Below are 19,242 nucleotides of genomic sequence, written 5' to 3'. Positions count from 1 at the left end.
CTCTTGCAAACTACTTATCTCAGAAAGGAAGGCTTTTATTTTAGTTATCGCTAACCGACACGACTTATCTCCTGTTCCCAGCAGCTGTAGTTACTCCTCGTGTGCTGTTCCGCTTTGAGGGTGAAGGCTTTGATGATGTGCCATCACTTGTATGCACCTATGTGGGAAGTCAGCTCCCTGTGTCAGCACAAAGTGGGGCAATCATCTCTCGCCCTGTCAACCGTACGCTCCCATTGCGCTTGCTGGAAGCACGCTGTCGTAATGATAGCTTCGTCCAGGCCAGACCACACCAAGGACGAAGCTCCCGCACCAAGGAGAGCGTGCAGACGAAAAGGTTCAGCCTGAACCTTGGAGAGAATGGCGGAACAGTCGGTGCAAGCCTTATAAGGTATGCAAGCTTATCTGGATAATTATTATAATCATTTTAAAGGTACCAAAGGTATTGGCACAGCACACGCAAGCTTGAAATGAGTCTACTTAACCTATTTGTGCACATGTATTTTCCCACGCTGCATAGTAGAATGTACTTTAAAATGTGCAGCAGATACTGAAACCCGGTTTGAAGATGCCACAAGGTGGTCAGTTACATGATGTCACGAGGTAAAGGGGAGAGTGACCTTCAATATGGAATGCTTTTCATGGGGCCAAACAGTGCTAATGAGTGTTCACGATGTTTCCATCATTTTGGGTTTTCTAAAGTCAACTGTGGGTCATGCACCAAGAGAATGAAAAACAACAGACCATGTTATTACCCGAAATAGGGTGGGTCGGTTATAATTATTGACAGGTTGGGCCAGAAGAATCATGAAACGTTAAATGGAGCAATATTATCTTTGATATCGACAACAATATGGTGCAGAGTTCAGGACAGGTTCCAAGTTGCACTTGTAAGATCAACTTCCTATTAAAAAAGTCAAATTAATGGTTGTCATTGAATAACCACACTCGGTGAAATGATGGTTTGAGTGTCTGCTCTGAGTCTGGGAGGTTGGTAGTTCAAATCCAACTCGAACTAAGTCATACCAAACGTAAAAAACAAAAATGGTGCTTGCTGCTATCTTGCTTGACGCTCAGAATTTAAAAAGGATAGAGGATGGACAAACAACCGTAGGTTGACAACCATTGTGTAGGGTTCAAGAACTTAATGGCCTCCTGCTGCATTTAAATTTCTTGCAAGGGAACTCATACTTATAAGACTGCACATTTCAAGTTTTTATTTATTTCCACATTTCAAGCAATTACAGTAAAAACTAGAAGGGCACTCGATAGAGTGTATACCTTCGCCACATAATTCCTGATCCACAATAACATATCAGGCCCAATACATTTCTGAAATATCATGCCATACAGTACTATATCGTTTTTGGCCCCATCAATGGTGAAGAATCACTTTTAAAAATAAATAATTCTCGTGTTCAGATCTGGATTCGGATCTTCACCAAAATCGAACCAATTTGTCATGATCACACACTCAGCGTGTCCACCAAGTTTCATCTAAATCCGTCTTCAACTTTTTGAGATATCCTGCACACAGACAGACAAACACACAGAACAGGATGAAAACATAACCTCCTTCACCTTCGGTGGCAGGTAGGTAGCCTGGTGTTGGCTTAGCAGTTATGATGGTGGTTTGGGATCCGAGGGTCCTGAGTTCAAGTCCCGTAGCCACTGAATTAACACCAGGGGGTTGACTCAGCCTGTCATCCTTCAGAGGTCAGCGAAATTAGCACCAGTATACTGGTAATAGGGGTACTGCATCAGCGGCATAGCCGCGCCTCTAACCAATGATGCAACCAGCAGCCAAAAAGGCAGCACACGATGGGAACCTTGGGTCGCAGAGGTAATTAGAAGGACACTTGGTAGAGCACATACCTCTGCCATGCAATGCCTGATCCAGTAGAACATATTGGAGCCAATGATTTTTTATATCATGCTGAACATCGTTTTTAGTCCTATCTCTCAACGGTGAAGAAGCACTTTCAAAAGTAAAAAAATTCTCGTATTCAGATCTGGATTTAGATCTTCACCAAAATTGAATCATTTCGTCATGGTCACACACCCAACCTGTCCACAAAATTTCATCAGAATCAGTCCCCAACTTTTTTAGATATCCTGTACACAAACAATCAAATAAAAAACCAATGTCACCCGCAGGGTGACCCGTATCTTGCCAAAAGGTGACCACATGTGACTTCTTTAAGGTCACACTGAGGTGAACAGAGCTGCTATCCACCAGGAGCGACTCCTTGAGGAATATCTGCCTACGAGAGATTCCGATGAGAATCGTTCTACAGAGTAACCATGAAAAATATGCTTTTGCCTCATAACGTCACCAAATGATGTCATAATGTCTCAAGCTTGACATATCTAGAAAGCACTCATCGAGGTGTTCAATTTGAGGTACTACACGATATGGTTCCTAAAACTTGAAAATTTGACCTTGGGGTCAAATATGTTTGACCTGAGGTGCTAACCATGAAGGTCAAGGCCAATCGCCACCAAAAATTAATCAGCTGAGCGCCAGACCATGAACTATATTCCCATGAAGTTTGAAGACAATCCGATCAAAATTACTCAAAAAATAAGGGTTTCGTCGACTCCCCTGATTTGCGCCAAAGTGACCTTGACCTTTGACCTTGACCTTCAAAATTTTGTGCACTGAAAGTGACCTCTATAGGCCTCTGATATGCGAAGTTACAAAAATTTCCGATGATAACTGTGCTCTGCAGAATTTTTTATACGTGATTACAGACAAACAAACAACAAAAAAAACATACAAGCTGACTAACATATCTTGCTAAACTTCGTTTTGGCAAGATAATGAAAAATCACTCATAGAGTAACACTTGGCGAAATTGAACGTCACTTGGGAGAGCACATTTCTCCTCCAGGCTGAACAGTTTACATTTTCTATCCCATTGATAGGTCGGATCTGAATCCGAACCTCAAGCAAAACTTGAATGGCAAAGAGATGGGATAGGTTGAGGGAGATGGGATAGGTAGCAGGAAAATAGGTAAACCATGGTTGAGATGGGAAGATTGTGTGAGGAGTGAAAATAAGATAGCGGTGGTTGGAGAGTGGACATAGTTGGCTGAGGATAGAGGGAAGTGGAGAAGTATCGTGGCCAAGGCAGGGCCGAAGCTTAGTATCGTTGGACCTTACCTTCATTCCGCACTCCGGCCACCGTAAAACACTTCATTCCACAAAACCCACAAATGTAACGAAAATTGAAAACCCACTCCATGGGAGTACCTCCTGTGCTGCTGCCATTCACAGGGCAACTCACTGGATGATGGCATTGGGGCAAAGCCTTTGGGACCCCCATTCGTTGCTGATCGGAGGAAAAGCAGGGGGTAATCTTCCCGGGTCAGATTGCGGTCGTGTGTCAGGGTGGTGCTTACATGTCATCCACCAGATGGTGGTCTTCTTGGGTTAACCTGAGGCAGTCCCTTCAGGTTGGTGCCTGGAATGTCCTATCCCTAAGAGAGGATGACCACCTGTCTCTGTTGTCATCTGAGCTCAAGCATTTGAACAACAGTATTGCAGCTCTCTGATGTTCGGAGACCGGATAGTGGCGAGATCATGGCAGGTGGTTACACCTACTATTGTTCTGGTCGCTCTGATGGTTACCATGCCCAAGAGTTGCTGTAGCTGTGTCCAATAAGCTGACTCCAATGATAATTGAGGTAACACCGGCCAACGAGCGTATTATGAGACTAAGGATTCGTCACTCCTTGGGTGTCATTTCCCTGGTCTGTTTATGCTCTGACTGAGGCAAGTGATCTTACGATGAAAGGCGCCTTCTGTGCCGCGCTCGAGTCTGTGGTTGATCAGTGCCCCAGGTGAGAAACTCTTCTAGTCTTGGGGGATTTCACTGCATCGACTGGAACTGATAGGGATGGTTATGAGACATGTGTTGAGCCCTATGGGTCTGGAACTGTGAGGCAGAATAGTGCGAAGTTCCTTGATTTTGTAAGAAGTCGTGGACTTAGGGTAGCTGGTTCATGGTTTCAGCGCCCATCGGCTCATCGCTGGACTTGGTATTCCAACGCTGGTGGTGTGGCAAAGGAGATTGACCATGTACTCGTTGATAGTCACTGGATGATGGTCCAGAACTTCAGGGTCTACCGGAGTGCTCAGTTCTTCAATACCCGACCACAGGCTTGTTGTAGCAATTCTGAAGTTGTAGCTTAAATCCGGGAGAATGGTACCATCCCAGCCTTGGCTGGCTGTTGGCAAGCTCAAGGATGAAAGGGTAGGTAGCTGAGGAGTTTGCAAACATGCTGAGTGAGGATTTGGGGGGTCTGTGTGCTTTTGGAAATCTTGAAGAGTTGTGGTGTGCCTTCAAGACCACCATCCTTGATGTTGCCGGTGGATGTCTCAGAACTCACTGAAGGATGAAGAAGAATTTTGTCTCTCAATGGATACTGGATACCATTGACCAGAGTCACAGGGTCAGGCTGAATGGCAGAGCGAAGCTGTTCAGGGAGTTGAAGCGTAAAACTGTACATGCGCTGAGGGAGGACAAGCTGAGGGAGGACAAGGAGACCTATGTGTTAGAGCCACTGGGATTATGGGTTTTCTGGGTCAAAACTAAGATGTAGGCTTTCAATGACATATTCGATGCTGCTATCTTGTCTGTACCTGTTTACGGTGAAGATGTTGAGGTCACGGAGAGATTAACTTTCTTTGGCAGTGATAATCATGTCTCTGCTGGCTGTGAGCCAGAGTCTAATAGACATCTGGGTCAGGCCTGGGGAGTCATGGATTCACTGGATAATGGGGTGTCGTACTGTCGATACTTGTGCAGGAGGACAAAAGTCCTAGTCTTCACGTCCTGGTGCCTCCAGTCTTGCACTATGGATGTGAGATTTGGACTCTAAGCAGGGATCTGAGACGGAGACTTAATTCCTTTGGTACCAGGTCTCTTCGGAGAATCCTTGACTATCGCTGGGTGGTCATTGTGTCCATCAAGCGGTTGCTGAGAAAGACTCAAATGAAATTTATTACCTGCATAGTTCGTCAGTGTCAGCTGCAGTTGTAGGGAAATGTGGCTCATTTTACTGATGCTGATCCTGTTCACCAGACTCACTCAGTGAGGGAGCCTCCTGAATGGCGGAGGCCAATGGGCTGACCACATGCTTCGTGGTTGCAGCAGGTTGATCGGCATCTCAAGGGGTTTGGGATGGGCCAGGCATCAGCCTGTGGGATGGCCAGACTGAGTCCCCTGGAGTATCGGCAGAAAATGGATGCAGCGACTCGCTGCTCTGGTGCATGCTCCCACACCTGACCTGACCTGACCTCACTCCTCATAAAGGGAAATGAAGGAAGACAAAGAATAAAAGCGATAAAACGCCTTGTTTGTTCAATCAATTGTTGCTTAACACTTGGTTCCTTCAGAAAACGGTAAATGCTGCAGGTACGGCTCTCCAATTGGTAATTACAATCTTGAACGAGATAGTGCAACATCTTCACAAAACTACGGTGGCCGGCTTTCATGAGACTGTTGAACCAGGCCATGCTTTGTCAGGCCAATGTGACGTCATCACTTCAGTGCACTGTTGTGGTTGTATTTTTTTTTTTAATGTGATAAAAATTTTTGTTATGGTATGGGTGCAATATGCAAGAGAGAACGTCATTTCCCTCCATTGGAATCATTGTAATTGCTCAGCCATTATTGTGCTCGGCAAGGTGACATTTATCAACAATTTAGCGATTTTGTGATCTCTCAATTCGGCGCTTTTGTGATGTATTATGGTATCTTTTTAAGTCTTCTTCATTATGAAAACGTTCGAGCATCAAAAGGTACGGCTCTTAAAGGCTTATGACTTCACTCTATAGTCGTTTTTGAGCGTATAATGTTTTTTACACATTTGAATGGACTGCCATTTTTAACTCGCCTGTTCGAAGAACAGAGAGCTATAGCGATACCCCCGGCGTGAGCGTTAGCGTGAGCGTGAAAATGTTAAAGTTTTTGGTGCAAGTTATTTCCTTTCTAATGTTTTTATCTACCACACTATTTTTTACTGATTACAATATACAAATACATATATTGCTTTAAAATTATTTGGATCAGACCACTACAATGCTTTATAAAAAATATTATTAGACTTGTCTTTTAAAAACAAAAAACGATAAATGTATAAACAGGCGAGCATTGGGTGGCTATGACACCAACTCTGGTTTCCTATGCCATCCCAACATCTGGATTACTATCTTACTCCATGATAAATACACAAATGAAATATCAGGTGTGAAGTGAATGATATCATTTAAATAACTCGATTAACCTATCAAATCAATTAAATAATGTGAACTGAAGATAAATATTTTGAACTTTCTTTTAATTCCATTCAAGCTATTAATTTGTTTAACATTTCCTCATCGGCTCATTACTTTTCGTAACTTGTGGAGATTGTTGTGTTGCGAATATTGTTTATTACACTGCACTCATGTAACTAACCTTTCTCTGTAGATAGTGAGCAACTTCTTTGAATCCCCCACATTATTTTGAGCAGGGCAAAGCAGCGCAGCGGTAGTCACCCACACAGCCTGGACCACCTCCGAGAACGCCAACCAGCTACACTGCAATCCCATCAGTCTGAGAGCCGTCTACTCACAGGTGAGCCTAAAGGCTCGGTCACACCTTGACGTTTTAGCCAGCGATGGCAACGTATTAAAATGTATGTAAAACGCTGGCTGACGTTGAACTTTTGATGTTTTTTTTTAAGATTCGGACGTATTCATAACGAGTTGGTCGTATGCATAACATATTAGTAATGGACACAGAACGTTTCGTTGTGTTATAGATAACTTATACCAACGAATGCTGAACCTGTTGTCGGCCTACACAACCGATGCCCAACGATAGTCTAACTTCGGCATAGCGCGTTGCACGCATCGCCGACGATATCGTGACGTAGCCTATTAAAAGGCTGACGCACAACGATTCAAATCATAACAGCCGTAGAAATGGAAGTGTCAACATCGCGGTCACACCTTGGCGATCTTGCCAGCGTATGCCGACCGAAGAAAAATGTGTCTAAAACGTTGGGGCACGTCAAATACGGTATGAGTAAGTTTGGTATGCGCGAGTAGAACGTTAAAGTACGCTATCATACGTCGTAGTAAGTAGATTACGTCAAGAAATTTTAAACATGTTCAAAATTTTACGACGTACTTGGCGTATGACACACGTTCCGCATGCGATGGGGATAAGTTGTACACACGATATGCGGACGCTTACACACGTCCACAAAGGCTACTTATAAGCTACTCATAAGTCGAAACACGTCGCGGTAATGTCTTTTTTACGCGAAACTTATTTCTAACTTATGTTTGACGTGCTTTGAACCAATTCTTTACGTAGTCCCAACACACATCGACGTATGTAGACGTATTCCAATGACGTCTTCCGGTCGACAAAAAAAAAAAATGAACGTGTTTCTAGCTTACAACTGCCATATAAAGACGTGCTCCCAGCGGTTTTGGGAATTGGTATATAAAAATGCTGCTCATAAAAGGGGAACCCAACAGTGTTTTCGAGTCCTTTTTGAGTCGATGTCCATGTCAGCAGTATCAGTATCAGTATTAGTATTAGTAGTAGTTTGTTCATGTTGGCAGTAGTAAGTGAGTGTGAGGGGGAGGGTGTGGGTTATGATGGATCCTCCTTGCGTCCGCGTGTCCACGGGTAGGTTCATAGGCTGCCACTCAACGATTTAAATGGCTGCATCTCCACTATTGAAAGTAGACGCTTGCGCTCAACAATTGGATTTTTTTTTACACTCAACGACTTTTAAACGGTTCCACTCAGCTAGTTTCATTGTTTACAATGAATGATTTAAATTGCTGTCACTCGCCTTTGTTTTTTGACGCTGGGGTTTGGAAATTTGAATCGTTTCTATTGAACGTGCGAAATCGCTCAAACCCCACTATTGAAAGCAGACGCTTGCGCTCAACAATTGGATTTTTTTTACACTCAACGACTTTTAAACGGTACCACTCAAGTATTTTCATTGTTTACAATGAACGATTTAAATTGCTGTCACTCGCCTTTGTTTTTTGACGCTGAGGTTTTGAAATTTGAAGCATTTCTTCTGAACGTGTTAAAACGCTCAAACTCGACTATTTTAAATAGACGCTGCCGATGGACAATTGGAATCAGAGCCAAGCTAGACATCGAAGTGTGAACATCCTCGTCATGCCGAAGAAAAGTTTGAAGAATGCTGCAAATAAGTGTCCTGGCCGTGGCCGTGGACGCTGACGCAAGGACGATCCATTATACCGACGTCTTTCAGCCTATGAGTAACTTAAAAGTAACGTCTGTCGATGTGTGGCAACGATCGCGTAACGTGCCAACAACACGTTAATCATAGGTTAGAAATAAGTTTCGGGTACGCTAAACATTACCTCGGCGTGTCTCAACTTATGATTAACTTACAAGTAGCATGTGTTGACGTCTGTCAACGATCGCAGACCGTGCATACAACTTGTGGCCAGCGTAGCGGAGCGTGTGAGTCATACGCCGGCATACGTCGTGAAATTTCAAGCATGAAAAAATTTGAGGACAACCGAAAAGTACAACGTTTAAAGCCAGCGTACAACGACGTATGGCAGTGTTTTTCAGCGTGCTCTCAATGTTATCAAAACTTACCCATAACGTATTCAACGTGTGCCAGCGTTTTAGAAAAAAAATTCAAAAATCGGCATACGTTGGCTAAAACGTCAAGGTGTGACCGGGCCTTAATGTAGGGGAGAGTGTGTGGAGTGGGAGGAGTATGGGTAGAGTTAGGGGTTTTAATGATTTACAAAATGGACAAGGACGAGGCAGATCAAAATTAAATCCTCATTATCTGTTCATGCAAATTATTACAAGATTTCACATCCTAACGATATTGGATGTTTAGGTGCATTGCATTGAATATATAATCAGCCATTTAAGGAATAATAAAAAGAATAAAGTGCAATAAAACAAACATAATAAAAATTCATACCAATTATACTGTTGCGGGCTGGGGACTGGTGGTGAGAGCGGCCACTCGGTGGGGGAAATTACGTCGCCTCCCACCGGACTCCCGGAAATGTAGGCCGTCGCTCCGGATAACTCCGTGAGGCGGCGGGTTGCAGAACCGACCGTGGTTGCCAATATTTCAACCGCGTAGCGTCAGGTCTTTTTGCCTGCAACCGATTTACCTAATTAACCGCGATTTCGACTTCCGGGGAAACCACGCCCTCGGCACGTCTTGCTCGAACCGGGTCACTACCGACTGCGGTGGAGTTCCGACTACCAACTCCGATTCGGGTGCAGCCGAGCGGAAACTGCCAAAGCCGTGCCAGCTGGGATGAACGGATTACCGGGTATAAAAACCCGGAGAAAACTCAGATCCGAGCTATGCTGGACCAATGAAGGAAAAGACAGAAACGAACTGGGAACATTTCTACCATGATTTATTCATAATAAAAAGACACAGGCAAGACTTATCGCGATTATACAAGGAATATTTACAATGGCGGAATAACACTTATGCAGTTGTATTTAAAAGACGGGCCCACACACTCAGACACACACACGGATGTTTTCTTGAAAAGACCCCGCTGCCAGAGAAGGAGAGACGAGCTGGGGGTCGCAGTTTGGCGGGGTATCTGTCAATGGCGGTGCATCCCGGCCCACAGCCACACGTGTGGGGGTCGTGCCCGTGGAGGCCGGTGGGACTCAAACCCGCAACCTTCGAATTTCTGCTTCCACTAGAAGTCCAATGTGCTATCTGTTGCGCTACGGAGAGCTGGACTCCTTCTTGAGTCAACTGGACTCCGTCCCCAGCTCCAACACGTGACGCACCCAACCAATGCGCTCCTTCTTCTATAATCCCCTCAGACGTGCTTCTCTCTTCCCCCCATCTCCTCAGACGCGTACGGGCAACAGCGTCTCCTCCTCTCTTATCTATCTATCAGACCAGATGCTATCAGCGTCTCCTCCTCTCTTAAGAACCAACGAAAGGCAACAACAGAGCCCCCGTCCGAGGCGGGGCCGGGTGAAGCACACATCACTGTCCACCTTGATTGGACAGGGTTCCCATAGGCCCACCCTTTCTGGGTGGGGTTTCGGCCATACCCGGAGAAAGCCGCCCCTCCCTCCATGCATGTTTGAGAAAGGTGGACGTGGTGCAACTGCCTCGACCATCGTCAGAATTCCGCCTCAGGCAATGGCACGCTGTGGCCCGCGAACCGAGGGCTGCAAGCGCGATGGTACCGTTGGATGTTTCCTTGGAGGATATGTGGTTTGTTAGATGTAATAACCTTGCTGAAAGACCCTCGCAACGCACACCTTTGATTCTCCCACTAGACAAAAGGAGGGGTTCTATCTCACATGTACTTAACGGCATAACTAACTTTTGGGACCTGTATGTTGAATGCACATGGTTTTCAGATCCGTAACAATACAAACAGTGATAAGAAGAACAATGCTCATTGTAACTGGTTTTGATACTTTTCATGAACATAATTGTGATGAAATTGCTTTTTGACCTCTTTTGTGAACTTTTTTGAAAGTTCTATGTTTTAAAATACAATGTTCAACAATATGGTGAAGTTTTCTGTAATCCAGGATACCATGTAATGTACCACATCATCAGTGTAAAAGCAATATTTATGAAGGCACTTTTTGGAGTTACAAGTGAACACAAGTTTCCTCTAATGATCTATGTCTGTGAATGATGGTCTTAAATAAATATGGATCAACTTCCGTTCCAGTGAATGGCCAGACCAATGGCAAAGATGTGAATCTTTAGATCTGACAACTAACAATGGTCAGAATCTCATCAGTAAATTCAAAGCATGTCAAGTAACATCCCTGCGTGCTACTTGGAGATATTTTGTCATTACCTTTCCATTTCAATTCAACAACAATCGCTTGGAGTAGATATCTAACTAACGGTTAATAATACTTCACACTTCACCATATCTGAGCGGTCTAGCCTTGGTTTGAATCCCTACCCGGCCATAAACTGTCATCCCGGTGTTTCACAGGCAGGGTGATTCATCAATGTGTGTGACATCCCTTCGGTGGACGTTGAACTGGGCATCATGTCTGCCTGCATTAGTTGGTGGACGTTAAAGATCTCACAGAGTCTTCCGTGAAGACTAGGCGAGCTATCGCCAGCACCCTGAACAAATTACCAATTCCTGCACTAACTCCTGCTGAGAAGGCAACGGCAAGCCACCCAGTATAATCCATCCATCCACTGAGACCATACCCTGTGCAGAACGTTGGTGCTGCCCAAGCAGTCTCCTTGGCTATTGGGCACAATCCTGGACGGGTCGCCACTCCTTGTCAAGAAACTGCTTCGGCAGCACCGGCGCCCTGTAACAGAGGATGGGGAATCGGAATCGGGATTTATTTAATCCTTTAATGTAATTTTCGTTTGTTCTTCGACAATGCCAATAATAATTATATTGAATTATGTGCATACATTTTCAGGTCCACGGACTCGTGCCTTGCAGCCCAATGCCATCCGGCTCACCCCACTGCTCTCGCCCCTCATTCGGACGGGCAGCGAGCCGCTGCTGAGCCCAATAGGTCATCGGCGGCCCGTGCCCGAGAGCATGTTCCCACTAAGCAGGATGTCCGGTCCACACGGCTCAGACAGCCAGCTCCACAGCAGGCCACCCCCAAAACCGAGCCGTGCCCCTTCCATCGCCATCGCCCCTGGTGGTGAAGGCTATTATTGTGAACTTCATCCGGTACTCTTTGTACATTTGATTTTGAAAAAAAAAATTTACATCATACTTGCCACACTTTGTCTGTGCACATGGTAAAGGGAACTTTGAAAACATAACTATTTTATCATATGATGAGAATATCTTACTTGACAGGTAAGTTATCTTTCTTATGTTATTTTGTTGTCATGATGCTTATAAATCCAATCGATCTTTCTGTGTGTTCTGTGCAGGTTCCAGGAGCTGTGAAACAGAGCAACTTCGTGGAGAGATTGCGGGCAGGAGAAAATTCTGGCATTGTTCAGAGGTTCGACAACAATGTCTCCATGTGGGACAACAGGGCGTATCAACAAGAATGCCGTAAGTTTGTTGTTTGACGGGGAATTCATTTTGAATTGCTCGACGAAGTTTTCATCGAATTTGCAAATCTGTAAATATATTTACTTCTCTTTCTGTGATGTGTAACATCGACCTCGCAGAGGCTGGTTCGAGTTTATTCCCTTGGGTGAGCATCTTTTTTTTATTTTTTTTTTGTATACCTTGGTCGAGGCTCGTATGAGAGCTAACACACAACTCACAGCAAGGAGGCATGAGACAAGAGGGGCGGGAGTGGAAGGGACAAAACAGTGGGGAACAGACACATTTGGTGAACTGTGGAAGGGAGAGGGATGGGGATGGGACGGGGAACATGGCGAAGAGAAGATGGACATTTCAGGGACTTTCAGGAAGGAGAGCAGGAGAAATGAAGGAAGAGGGCTTGGGTGGATTATTGGGGGTAGAAAAGATCGAGGATTTGGATGGGGGAAGATAAGAGGTGGTGGTGAACAGCTGTTTTGAAAGCCTGGAGGGAAGAATGGGAAAGAATAGAGTGAGGAAGTTTATTCCAAAGGCGGGAAAAAAGAGGAATGAAAGAGTGAAGATGAGCAGTGATTCGTGATTTTGGTAGTTTTTCCAGAAGGGGGTTGTTGGCGGACCTTGAGCGCCCTGTGGAAATGTGGTGGGGACAAATCGCAGAGAGAGCAGGGGGGGCAAGGCTTGAGAGGAGTCGGTATAAGACAGAAAGACCACCGACCAACCTGCGGTGATTGAGTGAGAGGCCCAAAGACTCAGCTTCATTGCAGGAGATGCCGATGATCTTAAATGCCCTGGTTTCGACAGCGTGAAGCCGAGAAAGGTGGGAGGCAGGAGCACCAGCCCAGAGGGGAGAGCAGTACTCCATCAGGCTACGGACAAAAGCTTTGTAAGTGGTCAGGAGCTCAAGAGGGCCGAGGAAGGACTTAGCACGACGGAGGATTCCCAGTCGGCGACTGGCTTTTGAGGCGAGGTTGGAAATGTGACTTTCCCAGGAAAGGTCATGGCAGATAGTGAGACCTAGAAGCTTGAAAGAAAAGACTTCTTCCAGAGGATTGTTGAGAAAGTGGATGGGGGGTTTTGTAAACGGTCCTTTCAAGAGACATAGTGAGAGTGTGAGATTTGTCTGGATTGAAAGACATGTTCCATGTGTTGGACCAGTTTGTGATTTTATCCAGATCTGCAGTGAGTGAAGAAGCTGCTGCTTGCCGGTCTGAGGGATGACAGATGGTACGGCAGAGGGTGGAGTCGTCGGCAAAGAGAAATAGAGGATTTTCCAGAGAGTCCGAGAGATCATTGATGAAAACCAGAAAAAGAACAGGGCCCAGAACGCTACCTTGAGGAACTCCAGCCTGCACAGGAAGAGGGGATGAAAGAACTCCATTTAGGGCCACATGTTGACTGCGACAGGAGAGGAAGTCTGCGAGCCATGAGTGGAGATGGCCTTGAATACCATGGGAAGAGAGTTTGGTGAGTAGTGCAGGGTGCCAGACTGTGTCAAAAGCACGTGATATGTCCAGGGATACGGCTCGATTTCCTGTCTGGCATTGAGGACCTCCATCCATTGATGGGAGAGCAGAAGCAGCATATCCAGGGTAGAGTGACCTGGTCTGAAACCAAATTGATGATTGGAAATCAAGCCATTGGAGAAGAGGAAGGATTTCATATCTGGAGGCGATGATGGATTCCATCACCTTGCTGATGATTGGGAGAAGGCTGATTGGTCTGTAGTTATAGGGATCTGTTTTTGCACCTTTTTATGCAGGGCAGTGATGTTAGTGCAGATTTCCAAGCAGATGGCAGATGACCTTGGGCAAATGAGAGGGTGAATAGAACACAGAGAGGGTGAGCAAGAGCAGAAGAGCAGGCTTTGAGGACACGTGGGCTGATGCCGTCTGGACCAGTTGCAGAATCTGACTTGAGTTCTGAAAGCAAGCTCTCCACCTTGTCAGGAGAAAAGGATACAGAGTCCAGGGACAGTTGGGTGCGACTGGGTAAAGTGGGTAGAGATAGTGATGGGTTTAGGACACAAGCTTTATCTGCAAACACCGAGTTTAGACATTCAGCTTTATCACGTGTGGAATCAGCAGTGCGGCCATTTGAGGTAAGGGAGGGGATGGAGGGGGAACATACACCAGAAACAGATTTGATTAAACGCCACCAGGATTTTGAGGAGGGAGAGAGGTTTGAGAGTTCAGACTTGAGATGAGAAAGATGTTGTTTTCTGGCTCTCCTGAGGGTAGATACACACTTGTTCCGAGCTTTGTGGAAAGAACTGAGATTGCCCTCAGTTGGGTTTGCTTTCCATGAGGCAAAGGCAAGTTGTCTCAGGACAACTGCCTCGCCACAAGCTTCAGTAAACCAAGGGCGGGAGGAAGGGTAAGACAACTGAACACGAGAGGGGATAAATCTGTGCATGAGGGAGAGCTTCTCCCACTCTTGGTTTCGGGTTTTGACACAGAATCTTCTTCCAATCTTCCAATCTTCTCCCACTCTTGGTTTCGGGTTTTGACACAGAAAATGGATTTTTTTTTCTCTGACTTCATGAAAATATCTGATTGTTTCTGATACTAATTGATCTTATTTGTGGTTTTTGGGTTAGTTTTCAATGAATTAGCACATTACCTGTAGGTTGATTGCATCACTCCCCCCTCCCCCCCCCAACACACACACACACACACACACACACACACACACACACACACACACACACACACACACACACACACACACACACATACACAATGACATTTTTTACTGTGAGTAAACTCACACAGGCAATTCTGACAACTTGCCAAAAACCCTCAGCCTCCCCATCCCAACTTTCATCTTTGCTCTCCAACCCCCCACCACCCCAACCCCAAGTCATCACCCTTCCACTCCCAACCCTAAGATATTCATCCCCTCCCTGCACTCAAGCCTTCAACCCCCCTCCCCCAATCACCACCATGTCCCACCTCCCACGTAAGTTCTCATCCCCCCTTCCTCCTTCCAAAGTTGCAACCCCTCCCCCTCCACCTTCCAAAGAAAGTTTCCACCCCACCTTCCACCTTCCAAGGTTGCAACCCTTCCCCCTTTGACCTTCCAAAGTTGCAACCCCTCCACCCCCTTCTCCTCCACCTTCCAAAGTTGCAACCCCTCCACCCCCTTCTCCCCCTTCCACCTTCCAAAGTTGCAACCCCTCCCCCCTCTTCGACCTTCCAAAGTTGCAACCCCTCCTCCCCCCCCCTTCCACCTTCCAAAGTTGTCCCATCTTTACTCTTAACCTCCACTCTCTTATAAAAGCAAACCCACATTCCCACATCAAAACAGCAGAATATGTAACGTATTCTGCTCCGTTATCATGCTATCACCAACTTCACAGAAACTCATTGACATGGACAGTCACCTGATCAACTTTGAGAAAATAATCGAAAATAATAGCAAACCTGTGTAACCTCTGCATTAGAAGGATGCTTGAGAGAAGAGGTAATTCTGAAGGGTAATTATAAAGGGTAATTACAAAGAGGTAATTATAAAGGGTAATTGTAAAGGGTAATAATAAAGGCTAATTATAAAGGGTAATTACAAAGGGGTAATTGTAATGGGCAATCAATACTAAAGGGTAATTATAAAGAGGTAATTATAAAGGGTAATTGTAAAGGGTAATTGTAAAAGGTAATTGTAAAGGGTAATTACAAAGGGGTAATTATAAAGGGTAATTGTAAAGGGTAATTGTAAAGGGTAATCAATACTAAAGGGTAATTGTAAAGGGTAATCAATACTAATAGTGCAGCAGATAACTGCAAAATACCCCGAGAATACTTCGGTTTGTGATGCAAGCATGAAATTTGGCAGAAATACTCTCTTTGGTCTACTGTGTTAAAAAATGGCGCTGGCCACCAAAAAAATCAAATCGAAAGAAAATCCAAACTGAGTCAGTACCCTCTCACAGTGGAAGATGGCGACCTGAGATACTGGAGAAGTTTGTCATACTGATGTATGAATGGTCCAGCACTGCTGCCACTGTGGACGAGGCCAGGCTTGACATGTTTGCCAGAAAGCAGAGGCCTTACGAGGCCATTCCACCAACCAGAGCAGCTCTGCTCCAACACACCAGACGTGCTGCCTACCAGGCTGGTTGTGTGTGGGCCCAGGCAACCAAATGTCAGCCAGAAGCAGAGAGCCCTGCTGACTGGGGATGGCAGTGGTTTGGTGAAGAATGGCAGATCTTCTGGACAGCCAACTCTCCCATTTCTCAAAGTTGCCAACAATTGACCAAATGCGGCTGTAAATCAGGCTGTCGTGGGAGGTGCAAGTGCTACAGACTGGGTCTGAGCTGCACAACTCTATGCAGTTGCAGGTGTGAGGTCTAACTGCTTTTCACCTGTTTGAGTGGAGGGGGTGTTTATTTTATTTCTTTATTTTTTCTTCTCAGGAAGAGAAGCCTGGTAGAAATGCTGCATGAGCATGGCATCAGCGTCTCCTATGACGACAAACCGTCCATGGTTGATTTTCCCTTTGCAAAATGGGAAGAATTTTTCTGTCCATATCTGAACCATATCTGTCAAGTTAGTAAACCTTAAAAAAAAAAAATCTTGATTTTGTTCCAAACGCTAGTTCGTGAACAATGGTTTATAGCTATTGTGGCAGCCATCTTGGACTCCCATCTTTGTTTCAGCAGTATGCATGGGATCTAAGAATCTAAAACCATGCCCACCTAATTAGTTGATCCCAAAAACCTGGGTATAGATCCAAAAATTATGAGTATGTCTATTTCCTGAAATATGAGCATGGTTTTGGTTTTGCGGCAGACATCTTGGATGCCATCTTTGTTACAACCATGCTGTGAGGTGTTACATTACAAAGAATAATCATGCTAAAATCTTAGACACAAAAAACTTTGGTTTACACCCTTAATGTTGTGTTTTGTTTCAAATATTTAGCTGCAGAAGAGGAATTTTCTGTGCATATGGCGGCCATCTTGAAAAATGGTCGCCATCTTGGAATTTTGCGTGGCCACCGCCTTTTTTGAAAAAAGTGGACCTCAAAGAGTATTTGTACCAAATTTCATGCTTGCATCACGAACCGAAGTATTTTTGCAGTTATCTGCTGCACTATAAAGGGTAATTCTGAAGGGTAATTATAAAGGGTAATTACAAAGAGGTAATTCTAAAGGGTAATTGTAAAGGGTAATCAATACTAAAGGGTAATTGTAAAGGGTAATCAATACTAAAGGGTAATTATAAAGGGTAATTGTAAAGGGTAATCAATACTAAAGGGTAATTATAAAGGGTAATTGTAAAAGGGTAATCAATACTAAAGGGTAATTGTAAAGGGTAATCAATACTAAAGGGTAACTATAAAGGGTAATTGTAAAGGGTAATCAATACTAAAGGGTAATTATAAAGGGTAATCAATACTAAAGGGTAATTATAAAGGGTAATCAATACTAAAGGGTAATTGTAAAGGGTAATCAATACTAAAGGGTAATTATAAAGGGTAATTGTAAAGGGTAATCAATACTAAAGGGTAATTATAAAGGGTAATCAATACTAAAGGGTAATTATAAAGGGTAATCAATACTAAAGGGTAATTGTAAAGGGTAATCAATACTAAAGGGTAATTCTAAAGGGTAATTGTAAAGGGTAATCAATACTAAAGGGTAATTATAAAGGGTAATCAATACTAAAGGGTAATTGTAAAGGGTAACTATAAAGGGTAATCAATACCAAAGGGTAATTCTGAACGGTAATTATAAAGGGTAATTACAAAGAGGTAATTCTAAAGGGTAATTATAAATGGTAATCAACACTAAAGGGTAATTGTAAAGAGGTAATTCTAAAGGGTAATTGTAAAGGGTAATCAATACTAAAGGGTAATTATGAATGGTAATCAATACTAAAGGGTAATTGTAAAGGGTAATTGTAAAGGGTAATCAATACTAAAGGGTAATTATAAATGGTAATCAATACGAAAGGGTAATTGTAAAGGGTAATCAATACTAAAGTGTAATTATAAAGGATTCTAAAGGGTAACTCCAAGGGGTCATTCTAAAGGGTAATTATAAAGGGTAATCAATACTAAAAGGGTAATCAATACTAAAGGGTAATCAATACTAAAGGGTAATTCTAAAATGGTAATCAATACTAAAGGGTAATCAATACTAAAGGGTAATTATAAATGGTATTCAATACTAAAGGGTCATTGTAAAGGGTAATTGTAAAGGGTAATCAATACTAAAGGGTAATTATAAATGGTAATCAATACTAAAGGGTAATTGTAAAGGGTAATCAATACTAAAGGGTGATTATAAAGGGTTCTAAAGGGTAACTCCAAGGGGTAATTCTAAAGGGTCATTCTTAAGGGTCATTCTTCAGGGTAATTCTACAGGGTTCTTAAGGTTCATTCTAAGTGGTAATTATAGAGAGTTCTCAAGGGTGAATCTGAACAAATGTCTGGAGGTGAGCAGTGATTCCAGATTTTGATATTTTCACCAGAAGGGGGTTCATGGTGGATCATGTGTGTGCTGCAGTAACCTGGGGGGACAAACCACAGAAAGAACAGAGGGTGCAAGACCACAAAGGAGGCAGTAGAAGACAAAAAGACCACTGACGTGTCTGCAACATGGTGAAGTGATAGTCCCATTTACCCTGGCTTCATCGTGAGAGATTCCAATTATCTTGAAAGGCTTTGGTTTGCACAGCGTCAAGCTGAGCAAAGTGTGAGGCAGGGATGCAAACCTAATGGGGAGAGCAAGACTTCATCAAGCTGTGGATGAAGGCCTTGTCTGTGGATAGAACTTCAGGTTTGCCTATGAAGGACTTTGTATGATGGAGGTTCAGGCCCAGTCCGACTGGCTTTGACTTTGAAATGCGGTTTGTACAAAAAAGATCATGGCTGATGGTGAAATCCAGGAGTTTATATAACTGAACTTCTTCAAGAGGATTGGTAAGAAAGTAGATGGGAGGGTTCACCAGATGGTTGAGATATATATATATATATATATATATATATATATATATATATATACATATATATATATATATATATATATATATATATATATATATATATATATATATATATATATATATATATATATATATATATCAGCAATGCCAACCCTCCCGATTTCATCGGGAGGCTTCCGAAAATTCACCCAAACTCCCGCCCTTACGATCACTATCCTTATC

The 19,242-nt window shown here is 43.8% G+C and overlaps 1 protein-coding gene and 1 long non-coding RNA gene across 10 annotated transcripts in view; one reads left to right on the top strand and one right to left on the bottom strand.

Moving 5' to 3' along the window:
- LOC147026311 (breast cancer anti-estrogen resistance protein 3 homolog) overlaps nucleotides 1-19,242 on the top strand; it is a 212,911-nt gene that overhangs the window by 156,385 nt on the left and 37,284 nt on the right. For 8 of the 9 annotated variants that reach the window (XM_085881597.1, XM_085881599.1, XM_085881598.1 and 5 more), the window contains 4 exons: nucleotides 82-388; nucleotides 6,520-6,623; nucleotides 11,478-11,740; nucleotides 11,950-12,076. In XM_085881597.1, coding sequence (XP_085737723.1) covers nucleotides 82-388; nucleotides 6,520-6,623; nucleotides 11,478-11,740; nucleotides 11,950-12,076 — 801 coding nt within the window. The remainder of the gene's footprint in view (nucleotides 1-81; nucleotides 389-6,519; nucleotides 6,624-11,477; nucleotides 11,741-11,949; nucleotides 12,077-19,242) is intronic. The other variant, XM_085881596.1, reaches the window with a different exon arrangement.
- On the bottom strand, nucleotides 1,198-6,594 carry LOC147026312 (uncharacterized). The gene is made up of 2 exons (XR_015058280.1): nucleotides 6,465-6,594; nucleotides 1,198-1,524 (listed from the first exon to the last, which is right to left on the bottom strand). It is a non-coding gene; the product is annotated as an uncharacterized LOC147026312 (long non-coding RNA).

Source organism: Eptatretus burgeri, chromosome 5 (assembly GCF_056783735.1).
Source record: "Eptatretus burgeri isolate ZD-2024b chromosome 5, Ebu_testis_v1, whole genome shotgun sequence".
NCBI classification, from domain to species: domain Eukaryota; kingdom Metazoa; phylum Chordata; class Myxini; order Myxiniformes; family Myxinidae; genus Eptatretus; species Eptatretus burgeri.
This window is presented reverse-complemented; position numbering and strand designations above follow the sequence as displayed.